General features: G+C 41.4%; 1 protein-coding gene across 6 annotated transcripts in view; it reads left to right on the top strand.

Annotated features, from left to right (window-relative positions):
- Positions 1-20,456, top strand: part of POMK (protein O-mannose kinase) — a 29,241-nt gene extending 8,785 nt beyond the window's left edge. For 3 of the 6 annotated variants that reach the window (XM_019742129.2, XM_074329592.1, XM_019742128.2), the window contains one exon: positions 16,278-20,456. In XM_019742129.2, coding sequence (XP_019597688.2) covers positions 16,278-17,048 — 771 coding nt within the window. In that variant the 3' untranslated portion in view covers positions 17,049-20,456. The remainder of the gene's footprint in view (positions 1-16,277) is intronic. The other 3 variants (XM_019742133.2, XM_074329590.1, XM_074329591.1) reach the window with 1 other exon arrangement.
- Positions 20,457-21,063: the final 607 nt, after the last annotated feature.

Here is a 21,063-nt window from a genome sequence, read left to right as displayed (position 1 = left end):
CAGCAGTGAAGGAAACAGACCCTTCAAGTTTGCTTTCTAGTTGGGGAGTCAGACCATCAAGAAAATAAGAAACTGTGTAATAGAATATGTTTGTGACGTGCTATGAAGACAGCAGGGCAAGCAGCAGGCTTGTTACTCTAGGTGGTCGGAATGATCTGTGAGGGGATTATGTGGATATTTGGGGAAAAGATGCTCCAGTAGGAAAGGTGAGTACCAGCAGAGGCCCCAAGGTAGAACATGCCTCATTGTCTGGGGCCCATGCAGGAGCCAGTGTGCCCAGGGGGCAGCATGAGAAGGAGAGGTAGCCAGACAAGGGCCTCTGGTGGCTGGTCCTGCTGGGCCTGGCTGGACTTGGAGAACCGTTGGCGCCGTTTGAGTCGAGGGGTGAGGTGGTCCGTCTGTGGAGAGTAGACCAAGGCATGGAAAGGGGGGTGATGGGTTAGGCCTTGCAGGGAAGAGATTGTCACAGCTTGACCAAGGTGTTAGCAGTGGACATAGTGAGCAATCAGTGGATTCAGTCGTATTTGAAAGTTAGAACAAGTAGTATTTCCCAGTCGATTGGATGTGGGGCATAAGGGGAAGAGAGGGTGACTGCAAGGTTCTTGGCCTGGGCAGCAGGAAGAATGGGGTTGTCGTTACCCAAGGTGGAGAAGATGGGAAGGAACAGATTCTGTGACTGCATGAGGTGGACGTGCGAAGGCCATTTACATGTCCACGTGGAAATGTCACCCAGGTCGTTGGATGTACAAATCTAGCATTTGGGGTGGTATTGGAAGCAATAGGTGAAAGAAATCACCAGGGAGGGATGTAAGTAGAGAAGAGGTCCTAGCAGTTAATTTCTGTCTTCTTCAAAGGGATGACTTTGAGGGGCTGCCCACGTATTTCCGTGTTATTGGACTCACTTGAAACATTTTTTAATTTCTGTTTTTGGAATTGCTTTTCACCTTGAAGGATTTGTTTTTGAGTAGCTTTGATGATGGCAAATCCTTGTTGTTTGAGGACAGACTTGATTCTACAAATCATGCCCGTCCAAATATGAGATTTAATAATGTGGGCACTAACTCTGAGGAATGAGCTTTGTTTATTAAAGTGTGACTAGAAGACTGGTACCTTGATATTTGGTGACTTTGGCTGAAACTTGCTCTCAGAGCCAAAGTGCCTTGAGCACAGGCTATTTGTGAGGGTCTGTCTTGCCCCCCTCAAACCTCAGCGCCATGCAGGTTCTGGCCCAGGGTCCACTCTCATCATCCCACCTCCAGGCCCTTATTGGAACAGCCCCTGCACACAACCAGCTTCCTTCCTCTCCACGTGAGTACCCCTCCTCACTGACACCCCAAGCTGGGAAACATAGGGTTCTCAGCAGGAATTTCTGTAACCAGAGTTCTTGATGTCCCACTCTCTGATCCCCACCTCGTCTCCAAGCACGTTTGCTTCAAAAATTCCCAAGTCTCGTGGACACCTGCAGTTATTGACCCCATTATGTTTTACTTTCTGACACTCCCCTGTCTGCACTCCCCGATTTACCCACAGCAGAGATTCCATGGCCATTGTCCTCATCTCTCTTGCACAAATGCTTGCAAAGCTAGTCCCTTGCATATCTCTCTCTAACATGCCCGGCTGCAGAGCCCCAAACCTGGCTGATCCCACTATGCACCCGAACTTGAGCACAGCCACGCAGTTGAATGCATGACCACAAGCCTCAGACGTGCATTCAGCACAGCACAGCGGGCCTCTCTATTCCCTTAGTAAGTTTTCCTTCCGATTCTCTGAGACAGATATTTCCTCAACACCCCCCAACCCCTGTCTTAACTAATGATCTTGTTACATAAGTTATTATGAAGTAAGAAGCCACCCAAAGGGAATTTCCTCATCTTCCCACCGCCAGCCCTAGGAAACTTCCAGCTCAGGTGCCGTCCCTGACTTCTCACGGCTTCCCTTTTGTTTGGTTATTCCCTCTCTCTTGCATCATCACTCTTTTCTACTCAGAGGATCATTCCTAATAGTGTACAAACACACCCTCTTTAACAAAAAATCCTCTTCCCTGATTCCCTCTTCCTCTGTAACTACTCTTTGTAACTACTTTTTCCATTCATTCTATTGTCCTCTTCCAGGACGGTTTCCAAACTCCACCACTGCTCTTCTCCAGAGACCAGCAAGCTCCCTGTTGGACGGTTCTCTGTCTTCCTCTTACTTGATCCTCCGTACAACCTTTGAGCCCGTTGACACCTCCTCTCTCCTGCAAGCCTGGCCCTCTTTTTGGTTTTCCTCCTCCCTCACTGGCCATTCCTAATTACTCTCCTTTCCTGCTTCTGTTCCCAGTCTTGCTTCCAAATCAGCGGTTCTCAATCAGAGGCAATTCTGCTGCTCAGGGGGACATTTAGCAATGAATAGAGACACATTTGAGGTTGTCACCCCTGGAGGTTGAGTGGGTGCTATGGCATCCAGTGGGTAGAGGCCAGAGGTGCTGGTAGCCATCCTCCAAGGACAGCACAGCCCTCACCCTCAGCAAATACTGTCTGGCCCAGAATGTCAGTAGTAGTGCTGAGGCTGAGAAACCTTATTCTTCTTGGTTCCTTCCTGGATCCTCTCTCTCAGTCTTTTTCAGATATACTGTTAGATGATTGAATCTAGTTCTTTTGCTTTAAATACATTTTATATGCTGGTGATCCCAAATTTGTATTTCTAGCCTGTACCTGTCCCCTAGGTCATAGATTTGTTTAACACATCGACTGTTTATTCGCTATCGCTACTTGTGGAGGCCTCTGGAGCATCTAAGTCCATCCAGTATGGGACGCTTGGTAATTTCCCCTCTGAAAGCTGTTCTTCTCCCAGCCTTAATACCTCAGTCAGTGCCATCATTCCCATCTAGTTGCTCGAGCCAAAACCTAAGAGGCATCTTGAGTCCTCTCACCACCACCCACTTAACTAAGCCAAGAGGTAGTTCCATCAGTTACAGTGTGAAAAAGTGTCCCAAACTTGTTTGATAACCTGTGTCCTCTGACCGATTGTAGTTAAGTCACTGTGATCTGCTGCCTTGGAACAGTTGTCCCTGCTTCCACTTTTGCCCTTCACCACGCACCTGGCAGAGTCATCTTCTAAACACAGTTTAGATCACGGCATTCTCTTTCTTTTTTTTTTTTTTTTTTAAATTAAATTTATTGGGGTGACAATTGTTAGTAAAATTACATAGATTTCAGGTGTACAATTCTGTATTACATCATCTATAAATCCCATTGTATGTTCATCACCCAGAGTCAGTTCTTCCATCACCATATATTCGATCCCCCTTACCCTCACCTCCCCCCCCACCCCCCCCACCCCCCTTACCCTCTGGCATTCTCTTTCTTAAACCCCCTTTGGAGCCTTCCCATTGCTGTTAGGAAAAAAAGTCCAAACTTCTTCCCCTGATGTGCCACACTGCGCGATCTGGGCCCTGCCTGCCTCCTGAACTCACACCAGACACGCTGCTCCCCACTCTGCAGCCACCCTACCCGTTCTATTGTTCCTTGATCAAACAGCCCTTTTCTCACCTCAGGGCCTTTACCGTTGCCTTTTTCTGATTGAAATTCTCTTCCTCCATCTCTGACATGGTCAGCTATTCATCCTCCAGGTCTCAGCTGAGATGCCACTTCTCTAAGAGGCGTGCCCTGATATCCCCACCATGAACTTCTTTTCTATGGTTTGTCTGGTTTGCTGTCTCCCTTATAAATATAAGTTTCCCGAAGGCACAGGGGTGTGTCCTCTGCCTGGTGCCTGGTTCATAGAACACATTTTAGGGGCTGGAAGTCAAAGGCTCATTAATCAAATCTTGACTAAATAAAATATTGGCTTAACTTGGATGGTTTCCTTAATATATAAACACCCTACCTTTCTTCCCCAGACTATGTATTTTTGGTTTGTGTTTGGAATTGCGGGGGGGCATGTGTCCTCTGCCTGGAGCAGTGATGAACTTTGCCCCTGAAAGACAGATTGGACCCACTGCTTTTCCTTTTTTCTTTTAATTATAAAAGCAGTCCATTCAGTTCAAATATTCATAAGGAGGCAAAGTACAAAGTAAACGTTCATTTCTACCTCTTGCTCTCTCCATCTCTAATCTTATACCCTGGGGACAGCAGTTGGGGAGTCAGTACTTTCAGATTTTTAAACCCAAGAGTGCATTAAAAAACTGGGTACATACTCTGCCAGTTATCTCAAGGACAGCAATATCCATGTCTCAGGGGGCTGCCCTTTTTCTGAAACATAGATTTGGGGCAACAGTACTAGTGAGGAAGAAGGAAGATTCTAGCAGAAGCGATTCTTCCAGGCGGCAGACCGCCAAAGCATGATGCAGATGATACCGTGTTGTGTCGTGGAATGAGCTGAGTTTTGGTGTGGATACATGATGTGGCCTCGTGTCATTTCTTACGTCCAGCCCCTGATGGCGACTTTCGGAGATCACAAATCACGGTCAGAGATTTTGTAGTTGCATGGTTGTTGTTTTTCCCCGTTAAAGTTAGAGTACATTAAAAAGCCGTAAACTTTGGATTGGATCCTGTCAGAAGAATGGATTTGATGCTTTATCCCTCTAGTTGTGTGTAACCTTTAGAAGGATCTTGTTAACCTATTTTTAATGCTCAAAGCTGTCTGGAGAGCAGATGTTACATGAATTATGTGTTTAAAAGTATGAAATAACCGTGGCCACTTCTCAGTCTCCTTTGCCTCTTAGGGTCCACCTCATGCCTCTTAACCTTGGACCTTTCTTCTCCATCTGTGCTTGCTCCCTGGGTGGCCTCATCCAACCTTGGGCCCTTGTCTGCCACTGAGAGCTCTCCCCTGGACTCTGTAGACTTTTCTACCCAACTGCCTGTGCCGCATCCCTGCTTGGATATCTGAAAGGCTTCTCAAACCGAGTGTGTCCCAGGTTGGCCCCCTCAGCCTGCTCTTCCTTTGTTCTTCCCGTCACAGTTTATGACAACTTCATAGTCCAGTTGCTCAGGTGCCCAGCCTGGGAGGCACCCTTGGTGTCTGTCTCTTACATCCACATTCAGTCCACTAGAAAACTGTGCTGTCTCTACACTCAGAAGAGATGTGGAATTTGACTACTCCTCAGACTTCTACCCGTATTCCCTTCCTCCCCACCAAGCCACCGTCATCTTGTTCCTAGGTTATTTCAGTAGCCTCCAAAGTGATCCCTGTTTCCGCACTTCAGTCCACTCCAACCCCTTCAGTCTATTCTCAACGCGGCAGCTGGAATGTTGCTATTAAATTATAAGTCAGATAGTGTCTCTCTGCTCAAATCCTCCAGTGGTTCTGTCTCTCCCTGGGTAAAAGCCAGAGTTCTTTCAACAACTGAAAGGCCTTACAAGGTCTGCGCCCCTTCACCAGCCTCTGTTCCATGCCCCCTGGCTCATTCCGCTCCAGCTGCAGTGCCCTGGCCTTGCTGATGGGCCGCCTGTGGGCACGCTCCCTCCCTGAGACTTTGCCCCCTAGCTGTTCTTTCTGCCTGGAATGTGGTTCCTCCAGATAGTGCATGGCTTATTCTTCTGCTTCCTTCAGGTTCTTGCTCAGCTGTCACCTCAGTGAGAGCCTCCCCGACACTATATAAAATTGTAAGCCCTTCCTTGCTTAATTTTTCTCCAAAGCAGATTTTACCTTCCTGTATACTTTGTACATTTACTATTTATTTACTGTCTACCTTCTGCACTAGAATGTAAATTACACAGCGGCAGAGATTTATTTCAGTTTTTCGCTATAATAATTTTTGACATAAATACAATTGGCCTTGAATAAGCCGAGTTTAAACTGCACGGGTCCACTTATACGTGGATGTTTTAATTAACCCACACTGTTCAGTTGACTACAGTTCAAACTTGAGTTGTTCTAGGATCAACTGGTGGAATCCATGTATGTGGAGGGCCCATCTAAGTTGTACTCAGATTTTCCACCGCACAGTTGCTTGGCGCCCCTCATCCCCATGTTGTTCAAGGTCAACAGTACTTGTTAAATGAATGAAGACAGATCTGCCTACAGAACAGTTGAGTTCTTTGTGTAAAAGAACATATAAATTAAGCTGATCATTTTCTAAAGTTTATCCTTTATATTTATAATAAAAGATCACATGGATAATCTATAAAGAGCTCCTAGAAATTAATAAACACAAAGTAAATAGCCCTATAGAAAATTAGATAAAGGACAAAGAACATCTTTCCACAGAAGACGTCAGAAATGCCAGTAAAAATGAAAAGTGCTCCGTTTCATTAGTAATCAGGGAATTTTAAATTGGAACAGTAAAATGTTTTTCATCCAGCAGATTGGCACAGACTACAAAGATTGATAACATCTAGTATAAGACTGTGGAAAACAAGATGCTCTCATGTGCAGTTGGTGAAAGGGCACGTTAGCACAGACCTTGGAGGGCAGTAATATTCTTCATTCAGTAATCCACCTGCTTACCTAGCTTATGAAAATACTTGCAGTTATTTACAGAAATATAAATATAATGCTGTTCATTGTAGCAGTGTTGTTAGTAAGAAAAAATGTGAAGTCATTTAAATGTCCATCAAGTTTTTTAAAATAGATCACATAAGATCACGTTAAAGAGCTATACAAAATTGTAGAGCTAGATGTGAAAGAGAACCCAATTCATTCTCACAGCATCTGTTCCAAATTTTATGCATTTTTATTACATTATATTTTAGTTTTAAAAAAGAAATGATCATCTGTAAAACGTTACTGAAAATACACTCGCATAGGTAGTACACCCATACTATGAAATATTACACAGCTTTAAAGAGAATGACCTAGAGCTATGCGTACATATGGGAAAGATTTCTGAGGGTCAGTTAAATGAAAAAAGCAAGTTGCAACATGATATGCATGTTATAATCCCGTTTAACATAATGGCAAATTCAAATGTTATTTTATAAGTTTACATTAATACATATAAAAGCATAGAAAAACTTCTAGGAAGTTACCAACTGAACAGTTAACAAGTTTCCTTTGGGTGGGTAAGTAAATGCAGGGGGAAAGATGTCTACTTCTGTATTTGAAAATTACCAAGAAAAGTATTCATGATTGGTTTTATAATTAAAAAAGAAAAAAAACAACAGTAACGCTGTTCTCTCCAAATAAGAGTTTAAGAAAATGTTAAAAAGCAACAAATTGGAGATTGCTGACAAATGACTCTTAAACAAATATTTTATATTGGATGTGTCATATATTTGTGGGTGATCCCAAAGACGAATAATATTTAATAATAAATCAGATTTAATCATTTTCATTTATCCGAGGCACAAAAATGAATTCTACGTACACAGGAATTCAGGAGGGAGTCCTGAGGCCTGTGATGAGACCCTCCCCCCACCCACTACTGAATAAATGTAGCAATAAGTTGTAGCAGCTTCCCTAATGGGATCATGGTTTGTGGGGTGGGGGGGTGGGGGAGGTGTGGTGGGGTGGGGGGGGAAGGGCCCAGGAAAGCAAAGCCATCTGCTAGTGCTGGTGACGACCATGCGCAGGAGGGTCTAAGGCAGTGAGGGCGCGCAACAAAAAGTAAGATTTGCTGTTAGAGTCAAATATCAAATTCAAGGACGATGCAAATCTAAGGACAGAACGTGTTCCATATAAAAGTAAAAATATATTCATGAAACTTTCCAGTGAATGTAGCAGGCAGAGAAAAAGGGCTTAAAATACATTTTTAAAAAATTTGTTTTTCAGTTACAGTTGACATTCAAGATTATTTTATATTAGTTTTTCGTGTACAGCATAGTGGTTAGACATTTATATAATTAATGCAGTGATCCCCCGGATCAGTCTAGCACCCACCTGGCACTGTACATAGTTGTTACAACATTATTGACTCTCTTCCCTGTGCTGTACTTTACATCCCTGTGACTATTGTGTAACTACTAATGTGTATTTTTCTAATCCCTTCACCTTTTCCACCCATCCTCCAACCCCCTCCCATCTGGCAACCAGCAATTTGTTCTCTGTATCTATGTCTGTTTCTGTTTTATTTATTTTGTTCTTTAGATTCTGCATATAAGTGAGATTGTATGTTATTTATCTTTCTCAGTCTCACTTATTTCACTTAGCATAATATCCTCTAGGTCCATCCATGTTGTCGCAGCAAAATGGCTTTTTAATAGAAATGATGATACATCATGAAATTTCTCAAGCATGGGTTTTTGAGAAGGCCTTGAAAGATTTCCCTTTTGAATATTAAGGGTCAAGTGTAGTTACCTGGGTTTTTCCATTAATAAACCACCCTTCTCAGATCCAAAAGAAATCTTTTTTTCTTTTTAATTAAATTTATTGGGGTGACAATTGTTAGTAAAATTACATAGATTTCAGGTGTACAATTCTGTATTACATCATCTATAAATCCCATTGTGTGTTCATCACCCAGAGTCAGTTTTCCTTCCATCACCATATATTCGATCCCCCTTACCCTCATCTCCCACCCCCACCCCCACCCCCTTACCCTCTGGCAACCACTAAACTATTGTCTGTGTCTATGAGTTTCTGTTTCTCATTTGTTTGTCTTGTTCTTTTGTTGTTTTGGTTTATATACCACATATCAGTGAAATCACATGGTTCTCTGCTTTTTCTGTCTGACTTGTTTTGCTCAGCATTACTCTCTCAAGATCCATCCATGTTGTCACAAATGTTCCTATATCATCTTTTCTTACTGCGAATAGTATTCCATTGTGTATATATACCACAACTTCTTTATCCATTCATCTATCGAAGGACATTTTGGTTGTTTCCATGTCTTGGCCACCGTAAACAAAGCTGCAATGAACATTGGAGCACACGTGTCTTTATCTCTAAATGTTTTCAGATTTTTGGGTAGATACCCAGGAGAGGGATTGCTGGGTCATATGGCAATTCTATTCGTAATTTTTGAGGAACCTCCACACTGCCTTCCATAACGGCTGCACCAGTCTGCATTCCACCAACAGTGTATGAGGGTTCCTTTTTCCCCACAGCCTCTCCAACATTTGTTACTATTTGTCTTGTTGATGATAGCCATTCTGACTGGGGTGAGGTGATATCTCATTGTGGTTTTGATTTGCATTTCTCTGATGATTAGTGATGTTGAGCATTTTTCATATGTCTATTTGCCATTTGTATGTCCTCTTTGGAGAAATGTCTCTTCAAGTCCTCTGCCCATTTTTCAATTGGGTTGTTTGTTTTTTTGTTGTTGAGTTGCATGAGTTCCTTGTATATTCTGGATACTAGCCCCTTATCGGAGGCACTGTTTGCAAAAATCTTCTCCCATTCAGTTGGTGGCCTCTTTATTTTGTCAATGGTTTCTTTTGCTGTGCAGAAGCTTTTAAGTTTCATATAGTCCCATTCGTTTATTTTAGCTTTTACTTCCATTGCCTTTGGAGTCAAGTTCATAAAATGCTCTTTGAACCCAAGGTCCATAAGTTTAGTACCTATGTTTTCTTCTATGCAGTTTATTGTGTCAGGTCTTATGCTTAAGTCTTTGATCCATTTTGAATTAACTTTGGTACATGGTGACAAATAGCAGTCCAGTTTCATTCTTTTGCACGTGGCTATCCAATTCTCCCAGCACCATTTATTGAAGAGGCTGTCTTTGCTCCATTGTATGATTTTTGCTTCTTTGTCAAAAATTATCTGTCCATATTTATGTGGTTTTATTTCTGGGTTCTCAATTCTATTCCATTGGTCTATGTGTCTGTTTTTCTGCCAATACCATGCTGTTTTGATTATTGTAGCCCTGTAGTACAAGCCAAAGTCAGGAAGTGTGATACCTCCATTATTGTTCTTTTTGCTTAAGATTGCTTTGGCTATTCGGGGTCTTTTGTGGTTCCAAACAAATCTGATGATTTTTTGTTCTATTTCTTTAAAATATGCCATTGGGATTTTGATGGGGATTGCATTGAATCTGTATATTGCTTTGGGTAATATGGCCATTTTAACTATGTTGATTCTTCCAATCCATGAGCACGGAATGTCTTTCCATTTCTTTGTGTCTTCTTCAATTTCTTTTAAAATTATCTTGTAGTTTTCAGCATATCGGTCTTTCACGTCCTTGGTTAAGTTTATTCCTAGGTATTTTATTCTTTTTGCTGCAATTGCAAAAGGAATTGTTTTTTGTATTTCTTTTTCTGAGATTTCATTGTTAGTATATAGGAAGGCAATGGACTTTTGTACGTTGATTTTGTAGCCAGCAACTTTACTGTATTCGTTGATTGTTTCTAATAGCTTTTTGGTGGCGTATTTAGGGTTTTCTATATATAGCATCATGTCATCTGCAAAGAGTGATAATTTAACTTCTTCATTCCCAATTTGGATGCCTTTTATTTCTTTCTCTTGCCTGATTGCTCTGGCAAGGACTTCCAACACGATGTTGAGAAGCAGAGGTGATAGGGGACATCCCTGTCGTGTTCCTGAACGTAGAGCAAAGGGCTTCAGTTTTTCTCCATTAATTATGAGATTCGCAGAGGGCTTGTCATATATGGCCTTCATTATGTTAAGGTATTTTCCTTCTATACCTATTTTATTAAGTGTTTTAATCATAAATGGATGTTGTATCTTGTCAAATGCTTTTTCTGCATCAATTGATATAATCATATGATTTTTGTCCTTTATTTTGTTTATATGATGTATCACATTGATGGATTTGCGTATGTTGAACCATCCTTGTGCCCTGGGGATGAACCCCACTTGGTCGTGATGAATAATCTTTTTAATGCATTGTTGTATTCGATTTGCTAGAATTTTATTTAGGATTTTTGCATCGGTATTCATCAGAGATATTGGTCTGTAGTTTTCTTTTTTGTGCTGTCCTTACCAGGTTTTGGTATCAGGGTAATGTTGGCCTCATAAAATGAGTTAGGGAGTACTGTCTCTTCTTCAATTTTTGGAAGAGTTTGTGCAGAATTGGTATTAGATCCTCTTTGAAGGTTTGGTAGAATTCACTAGTGAAGCCATCTGGTCCCGGACTTTTGCTTTTGGGAAGGTTTTGGATGACTGATTCAATTTAGTTACTGGTGATCGGTCTGTTTAGATTTTCCAGTTCTTCATGGTTCAGCCTTGGAAGGCTATATGTTTCTAAGAACTTGTCCATTTCTTCTAGGTTGTTGAATTTGGTGGCATATAGTCCTTCATAGTATTCTTGGATGATCCTTTGTATTTCTGTGGTGTCCGTGATATCTACCCCTTTTACATTTCTGATTTTGTTAATTAGTGTCCTCTCTCTTTTTATCTTAGTAAGTCTAGCCAAGGGTTTGTCAATTTTGTTAATCTTCTCAAAGAACCAGCTCTTTGTCACATTAATTTTTCTATTGTCTTTTTGTTCTCTATTTCATTTATTTCTGCTCTAATTTTTGTTATTTCCTTTCGTCTGCTGACGTTGGGTTTTACTTGTTCTTCTTTTTCTAGTTCTTTAAGGGGTAACATGAGGTTATTTATTTGGGAGTTTTCTTGTTTCTTGAGATAGGCCTGTAATGAGATAAATTTCCCTCTTAAAACTGCTTTCGCTGCATCCCAAAAATTTTGGTAGGATGTATTTTCATTGTCATTTGTTTCTATGTATCTTTTGATCTCTCCTCTAATTTCTTCTTTGACCCAGTCCTTCTTTAAAAGTATGTTGTTTAATCTCCATGTATTTGTGTTTTTCCGCTTTCTTTTTACAGTTGATATCCAATTTCAAAGCCTTGTGATCAGAGAATATGCATGGTATGATTTCAATCTTCTTAAATTTGTTGAGACTGATTTTATGTCCCAATATATGGTCTATCCTTGAGAATGTTCCATGTACACTAGAAAAGAATGTATAGTCTGATGTTTTAGGATGAAGTGCTCTATAAATGTCAATTATGTCCATTTCATCTAATGTGTCATTTAGGGCTACTATTTCGTTATTTATTTTCTGTTTGGATGATCTATCCATAGCTGTCAATGATGTATTTAAGTCCCCTAGTATAATTGTGTTTTGGTCAATTTCTCCCTTTAGTTCTGTTAGTAGTTGCTTGGTGTATTTGGTGCTCCCTGATTGGGGGCATAAATATTGATGACTGTTATGTCTTCTTGTTGTACAGTCCCCTTCACCATTATGAAATGTCCATCTTTGTCTCTTGTTATCTTTTTCACCTTGAAGTCTGTTTCATCTGATATCATTATGGCTACACCTCATTTTCTCTGGGTACCATTTGCTTGGAGTGTCAATTTCCACCCTTTCACTTTGAGTCTATGCTTGTCCTTGTAGCTGAGATGTGTCTCTTGGAGACAGCATATGGTTGGGTTTAGTTTTTTGATCCAATCTGCTACTCTGTGCCTTTTTATTGGTGAGTTCAGTCCATTTACATTTAGGGTGATTATTGATATGTGAGGATTTCCTGTCATTCTATCTTTAGTTTTCTGGTAAGGCTGTGTCTCCATTGTTTCTTTGCCTTTTGTTGTTGTCTATTATTTCTGTGTGGTGGTATTCTATGATGTTTCCCTCTGTTTCTTCTTTTATTTCAGTATATATTTCAGTTCTGGATTTATTTTGAGTGGTTACCCTTAAGTTTATGTAAAAGAAAGTTTGATATTTAGAGTATTCCATTTTCTTCAGCACGCTTACTTTCTCCATTCCCATATTCCGGTTCAGGCCTTTACTCTCCCCTTTTTGAGTTTTGGTTGCCACAAATTGTCCCTGTTGATGGTGGTCGAATAGCCTCCTTTAGTATTTCTTGTAGTGCAGGTCGTGTATTAGAAAATTCCCTCAGCTTCTGTATGTCTGGAAAGGTCTTTATTCCTCCTTCATATCTAAAGGATATCTTTGCTGGATATATTATTCTTGGCTCATGATTTCTCTCTTTCAATAGTTTGAATATTTGGTTCCACTCCCTCCTGGCTTGTAGAGTTTCTGCTGAAAAATCTGATGATAATCTAATGGGCTTTCCTTTGTAAGTTACCGTCTTCTTTTTCCTGGCTGCCTTGAGGATTCTTTCTTTGTCGTTGATTTTAGACAGCTTCAATACAATATGCCTTGGAGAAGGCCTGTTGGGATTGAGGTAACTAGGTGTTCTATTTGCTTCTTGGATTCGAGGGTCCAGTTCTGTCCACAAATTTGGGAAGTTCTCATTGACAATTTGTTTAAATATATTCTCTGTTCCGTTCTCTCTTTTTTCTCCTTCTGGTATGCCCATTATTCTTATATTGCTCTTTCTGATGGAGTCAGAAAGTTCTTGTAGAGTTCTTTCATTTCTTTTAAGTCTCAAGTCTCTTTCTTCTATCTGTGTCATTTCCAGGTTTCTATCTTGATGTCACTGATTCTTTCCTCCATCTGGTCAACTCTACTACCTAAGCTGGTTATTTCATTCTTAATTTCTTCTATTGAGTTCTTAATCTCCAGAAATTCTCTTTGGTTCTTTTTTAAAATTTCAATCTCTTTCGTAAAATGCTCATACTGTTCTTTGATTGAGTTTCTGAGTTCATTTAACTGCCTATCTGTGTTTTCTTGTATCTCGTTGAGTTTTTTCAGAACTGCAATCTTGAATTCTCTGTCATTTAAGTCACATATTTCTGTATCTTTAAGTGCCTTCTCTGGAGATTTTTCACTTTCTTTCTGAGCTATCTTGTTGCCTTGGTTATTCATGGCGATTACTGGTTTACTATTTCTCTTCCTAGACATCTACAGGAGTGACTTCTGCAACAAGTTGATAGGAAGAGGTCTTTCTTTTGTTTTCCAGTACTTGTTGGTAGAATGTTTTACTTTTTCTCTGACTGCAGGCTTTTTTTTCCCTCTCTCACAAGGTAGTGCTATGTTTTCTCTGCACTATTCCAGCTTCTCACACACTTGGGGGATTCCCTGGGAGACGGGCTTCTCCTCTGTTAATAGTTCGTCTAGGTCACAGGGCGCAGTGTCCGTGTGAGTATGCGGAGAGCTTTTGAAGTTCCAAAGCTCTTCCAGCTCCTGATTCAGAGCCCGTATGTTTCAGCAGTTCTGTTTACCCCTGCAGGGATCCGCCCAGATAGGTGGGGTCAGGGGCGGGGTGAGCTGTGAGAGGTGGCCCAGAGCAATGGCGGTGACCACCACCACAGCCGGTCCTGCTTCCACAGCTCTCTCCCCTTTGCCGGAACTAGTTCGGCTGTGAATTTGTGTCTGTGGGCCACAGTTCTCAAATATAGCAAATTTTCTGTTGTTTTGATCTGACACTGCTACTGTTTCGCTTCTAGCACCGGGCCGGTGGGGGCGGGGTGAGCTCTGGGGGGGAGGGAGGGGCGGTTAGTCTCAGTGCCTAAGGCTCTGTTCTCTGCTCGGCAGTGCGGCTTAAACTACCGTTTTCAGCCTTTTTCCCTCAGTCTTTTCTCCGAGGTCTCTGCCGTGAGCGTTGGGTTCAGCCGTGTTATATGCTGTCCCCTCAGCCCTGTGGAGCCCTGGCGGAGCCCTAGCAGTCCGAGTTCTTCCCTCTCCCGCAGCTGCGGTAGTTCCGGGAAGCAGCGAGCTCGGCGCACTGAGCTGGGTCTGCGTCCTGCGCCCGCGCGTCTCCGTCTCCGCACACTTCTCCCTTTCCTCCTCCCTCCACTCGCGCGAATCTCCCACCTGTAGGTGATTTCAGTCGGTAGTGGGCCTCTTCGTCTTGCCTGTCTGCTGTGCAGGGAGTCCTTTGTGGAGTTTTTGTTGTTCGATTCTTTGTAAATTCCAGGGGAGCTTTACAGAGGCTCACCTCACGCCGCCATTTTTCTGGAACTCCAAAAGAAATCTTCAAAGTCCTCTAGCCTACCTCCATTTGATGTTTTTGAGTTCTCTTTAAAATATAAAAGTAAGATATATTCATTCTGGAAAGTTGGAAAATACTAAAAGATATAAAGGAAAATAATCACCCAGAATCTTACCATAAAAAGAGAACTGAAACATAAGCCTATTTCCTTCAATTTCAATGTAATTTTGTGTTATTTTATACAATTACAACAATAATGTAAAAAAATTTTTGTATTCTCTTTCATTTGTAGCACTTTTATCTGTGAAAACTCTATCAATTTATACATTTTGCTGACCAGATAATATTCTTTTGAGTGATCCTACCATAACTGAACTACTCCCCATACTTTGATAGGTGGCTAGGTTCCAGTTTCTGCTGTTGTAAATAATGCCAGATTTTCATTCCTAGAGCGTTTTTATCTATTTCAGATTATTGCCTTAGATGGACTTTAGACTCAGATGTTAAATGAAAGCTCTTTATAAATAACTCCCTAAATTGCTTTTGAAAACCATAAACTTCATTTTTTTAAATATTAGTTTCGGGTGTACAAAACAACGTAATGATTAGACATTTACACCCCTCACAAGGTGATAACCCCTGCCCCCTCCAAGCCTATACTACCCCTCTGACATTGTACATGGCTGTTACAATACCATTGGCTGTATTCCCTGTGCTGTACTTTATATCCCGTGACTGTATGTAACCTTTATTTTAATGAACAAGTAGAAGCCCAGAGAGTCACAGCCTGCTAGGGGCAGAAGCAGCCTGGGCAGCAGTGACCTCTAAGCCTGTTTCCTGTAATCTTCTGCCTTTCCTTTGGGGATTTAAGCAGAGGATGAGGTTCTTATTTACAGTGCTTCCTGCAGTCCTTCCCTAGCTAATAACGATGCAGAATTCAAGGCAGGCCTGTACAGTTGCTCTTCTGGTAGCTGTGTGCCTTGTGGGCGGTGTACTATTTGTGTGGTATTTCAGTTCCTGCTTTTACAGCTGAAGTCACACAAACCCACAGACCATGTCAAAATGTTTTTCTTACGTAGAACTATTCCTATTTGTGGTTTACTATGTTACCTTTTAAAATTCATGAGTAATCTTGTTATGCGTGATGGGCTGTCTAGGCTCGACTCCCAACACGGGATTTTCCAGTCTTCTCTCCTCTCCCTTCCTCTCCCGCTTTGTGCTGCAGTATTTTGGAACTGGCAGTCTGTGTGCCACTCAGTGCCTTTATACATGCAGCCCTCTTTCCTGAGAGTGTGCTCCCCATGCTTTACCTCCACCCACAAGCCCCCATCATCCTTTAGACCAACTCCCAGGAGCACCCTCTGCAGATGGCCCTTGGCACCCTGATCACAGGTGGGCCCTGCTGCCTCCTACCCTGGGCGCTGAGTGTCCTGTGTTTGTTCCTGAGTGAGTCTTTGTAACTAGACCAAGAGCGAATGGAGGGCTGGGTCTGTGTCTCACTAATTTCTGTACCCTCTGTACCACATCCGGCACTTACAATATGTTTGTGGAGTTGCGTCCTGGCTCCCTAACCCAGGTGCGGTTCTGGGTTTGATGTTTTCTGTGGCTTTGTTTCAGGTCTTTCTGTCGGAGTGGAAGGAACGCAAAGTCGCGCTCTCCCGGCTCACCAGTCTGGAGCTGAAAGACGATTTCCTCCACGGGCTGCAGATGCTGAAGTCTCTGCAGAGTAGACATGTTGTCACACTGCTCGGCTACTGTGAGGATGACAATACTATTCTCACTGAGTATCACCCCTTAGGGTCCTTGAGCAGCCTGGAAGAAACACTAAACCTTTCCAAGTACAGAAGTGTGAACACGTGGCAGCACAGGCTGCAGCTGGCCGTGGATTACGTCAGCATCATCAACTACCTGCACCACAGTCCCCTGGGCACACTGGTCATGTGCGATTCCAGCGACCTGCCCAAGACGCTGTCCCAGTACCTGCTGACGAGTAACTTTAGCATCGTGGTGAACGACCTGGACGCCTTGCCCCTGGTGAACCACAGCTCAGGGACGTTCGTGAAGTGTGGCCACAGGGAGCTGCACGGAGATTTCGTGGCTCCAGAGCAGCTGTGGCCCTATGGAGAGGACATGTCTTTTCACGATGATCTCATGCCCTCGTATGATGAGAAGATCGACATCTGGAAAATTCCAGATGTCTCCAGTTTCCTTTTGGGGCATGTCGAAGGAAGTGATATGGTCCGATTCCATTTGTTTGATATTCATAAGGCATGTAAGAGCCAGACTCCTGCAGAGAGACCCACTGCTCAGGATATTCTGGACACTTACCAGAAGGTTTTGAATTCCCTCAGAGACACCACGGTGTCTCAGACAAGAGAAATGCTCTGAAAACTAGTCCAGTCAGTGAAGGATGGGATTTAAGGGACACGTGGACTAGTTGCAGTGGTTCTGCTCTGACAGTGAGCTTGTGCTGTTCAGCCATGTGGCTCTTCCTCTATACATCACACATCCGTGTGCACGTGTGACCCTTCTGCCTCTTTAGCAACCTGGGCGGAAGTTGCTAAGCAAGAGCAAACCGGGCTTGATTTAAGTCTAGCTTCACTTTCTATCGCTGGTGGCTCCCAGGTGAAGATGCAGAGAAGCAGTGAATCTAACCAGTATCTGAAGGAAGTAACAAAAATAGAGCTACAAAGAAAGAGGCTTCACCCTAATAACTTGAGTTTGTAAGCTTGTAAGAAATGTAGACATTTTTAAATGGCATTATATGAAAGAATCATAGAGTAGTTCTCCAAAGAACTGTTTTTTCCTCATTTTTTTAGATGGTAATCTACCTACGTGGTCATGGGAGTATTTCTGGCCTGTTTCACATGGTATGGGCGAGGCCATCTTTACTGTTTTAAATGATTGTTCCGTGAAGCTCCTTTGCCATCCTCCCTCCCGTGAGCTAAAGGAAAACTATTATAGCATGCTCTTTGAAATTTTGAACGGATAAGGAATATATAAAACAGCAAGTATATAGGAAATGATATGTGATACTGCCTTGGATGGTACTTGTGAAACTCCTGTTTACCTTCCAGCTGAGTATTCTGTATCCAAAGTTAATTAATTTGAACATTTTACATCAACATTGTCACTCATTACTGGAAAGTGTCAAACCCTTCCACTCAAGTTGCATGAGTGAATCCTTCAAAAAGCTCCTGGTCACTGTCTTCCTCATTTGCAGGGGATGATGGATTTGGTGCATATTAATCATCCCTAATAAGGTGATTAAAGCTGAGAGGCAGAATCATGGAAATCACAGGGACCTGGGCCTCATTCCAGAGTCTCTGACGCGGTAAGTCTGAGACTTTGCATTTCTAACTGGTTCCTGGGTGAGGCTGGTGGCCCTGGTCTGCCTCTAACGGTCAGAGAGGGCACCCTAAGCAGGGGCTAGCCTGGTTTTAGCATCGTTATCCCTAGTCTGCCTGCTCCTATGGTTGGCGGGATTCTATGGTTGATCAGAGGATATGCTTGCCCACTGTATTTTAACTATTGCCTTTGTTATAAAAACATGACAACCCACTAGGCTGACTGTAATCAAAAGGACAGACAATAATAAGTATTGACCAGGACGTGGAGAATTGGAACCCTCATGCATTGCTGGTGGGAATGTAAAATGATGCAGCTGCTTTGGAAAACAGCCTAGCAGTTGCCTCAAAAAGTTAATGACCCAGCAATTCTACTCCCAAGTATTTACCCAAGAGAATTGAAAACACGTCCATACAAAGAACATCTCAAACTCAACATTTCCCAAATAACTCTTGTCTGCTCCAAATTTGCCATCTGTAAATGGCACACCATTGTAAAAACCTGGTTTTTACAGAGGGTGCCAAAAAAAATGTATACACATTTTAAGAAAGGAAAACTGGATTAAAATTGTAATACTCAATATACGAGATCTGACCTGTTACAATGATGTTCCTAACTTTTTTTGATGTCGGAGAGATTATTCATTACGAATTTGTACCAACTGGACGAACAGTTAACCAAGTTGACGATTTGAAAGTGCTGAAAAGGCTGCATGAAAAAGACAACCTGAACTTTTTGCCAACAGTTCATGGCTCTTGCATCATGACCACGCACCAGCTCACACGGCACTGTCTGTGAGAGAGATTTTAGCCAGTAAACAAATAATTTTATTGGAACACCCTCCCTACTCACCTGATCTGGCCCCCAATGGCATCTTTTTTACCCGAAGATAAAGGAAAAATTGAAAGGAAGACATTTTGATGACATTCAGTACATCAAGGGTAATACGATGACAGCTCTGATGGCCATTCCAGAAAAAGGGCTATTATGGATAAAAGGGCTATTATGGGGCTATTATGAATAAAACTGCTGTTAACATTTAAATGCAAGTATTTGTGCAGATGTATTTTCATTTGTCTTGGGTAAATACCTAGGAGTGGTCCTATGTTTGTAAGTATATATCTAACTTTATAAGAAACCTTTAAACTGTTTTCCAAAGCCTCTCTATACCATTTTATATTCTCATAAGCAATGTGTAAGAGTTCCAATTGTTCCACACATCGTAGCCAACACTTGTTATAATCAGCCCATTTAGTATTAGCTATTCTAGTGCCTATATAGTGGCATCTTATTGTAGTTTTAATTTGCATTTCCCCAAAAATAAGTGATGCTGAGAACCTTTTCATATGTTTATAGACCACTCACACATCTTCTTTGGTGTAGAGTCTAAATCTTTTGCCCATCTTTAAATAATTTGCTTATTATTGAATTGTAAGAGTTCATTATATATTCTGGAATTAAGTCTGTTACCATGTATATTTTTGGGAATCTTTTCACAGCCAGAGGCTTGCTTTTTTCATTTTCTTAACAGTGTCTGTTATTTGTGTTTTTAAATGGCTTATATACTATTTACGAAATCTTTGCTCAACCCAAGTTCATGAAGATTTTCTCCTATATTTTCTTCCAAAAATATTACAGTGTTAGCTTTTATATTTAGGTCTATAATCCATTTCTAGTTCAGTTTCGTATATGGTGTGAGGTAAGGGTCAAGATTTGTTCCTCCCCCCCACCCCCACTCCCATGTGGATGTCCAATTATTCTAGCATCATTTGTGGAAAAGAATATCCTTTCCCCCATTAAATTGCTTTGGCAACTTAGTGAAAAACCAGTTGTGTGGGTTTACTTTTAGGCTCTCTGCCTGATCCTTTTGATCTATATTGCTATCCTTATCACTATCTTGATTACTACAGCTTTATAGTAAATCTTGAAATCAGGTAGTGTAAGTCCTGCAACTGTGTTCTTCTTTTTCAAAATCATTTTGCATCTCCTTATAAATTTTAGAATCATTTGTCAGTTTACACACAAACACACACACACACAACCTGTTGGAATTTTGATTTAGATTGCACTGAATCTATAGATCAATTTGGGGAGATTGGGCATCTTAATAGTAAGGACTCCTCTAGTCTATGAACATGGTGGATCTCTCCAACTATTTAGGTCTCTAAGTCCTTTCATTAATGTTTTGTCGTTTTCATTGTCCAGGTCTTATACCTATTTTGTTAAATTGATGTATTTTAAAAATTCTATTGTAAATGCTATTTTTAAAAAGTCAAGTTCCAGTTTTGTTTATATCTAGGATATGAAATTAAAATTAATTTTTGTATATTCACTTTGAATTCTGTAACGTTCACTTATAAGTTCTAGTAGTTTTGGGGGGGGGCAGAGATTCCTTAAGACACATGCATTCATGCCATGTTTGAATAAAGCCGGTTTGTATGCTTTTTATTGCTGTGTTGCACTGATTAGTATTTCCAGGACAATGCTGAGTAGAAGTGGTGAGGGCAGATGTCCTTGGCTTGTTCCTGATCCTAGGGGGAAAGCATTTGGTCTTGTAAGCGTCATGTTAGCTGTAAGTTTAGGGTTTATCTTTCCATGTGTCTTTACACTTTTATTACATATGCATAGGAGTATATCCCCAAACAGCACATAGAATTGTTTTACTTGGCTTTACACTTTACATATGTTACTATGAAGGTATTTCTGCATGTGACGGACACTGCATTTCTGCAACTTGCATTTCCCCCCTCTGTCTTATTTTTGAGATTCATCCATGTCAATACATACAACTCTAGATCATTTCTACTGCTGTATATATTATGCCACAGTTTATTTCTTCCACTAATGGACATTTAGATTGTTTGCAGGTTTTTGCAATGTCAAATCACTCTGCTACAAGCATTTTTGTACACGTCCTCTTGTATGTGTCATAGTTTTTCCGGATATATAGCTAGGAGTGCAACGTGGGGTCATTGTGTTTTCGTGCCTTTAACTGTATCAGAGATTGGCAAAAAGCTCCTTAAAGTAGTGGTATCACCTGGTGGCTTTTATGTCT

Source organism: Rhinolophus sinicus, linkage group LG04 (assembly GCF_036562045.2).
Source record: "Rhinolophus sinicus isolate RSC01 linkage group LG04, ASM3656204v1, whole genome shotgun sequence".
Classification (NCBI taxonomy): Eukaryota; Metazoa; Chordata; class Mammalia; order Chiroptera; family Rhinolophidae; genus Rhinolophus; species Rhinolophus sinicus.
Note: the sequence above shows the minus strand (reverse complement) of the source record. Positions and strands in the feature narration are given on the sequence as shown.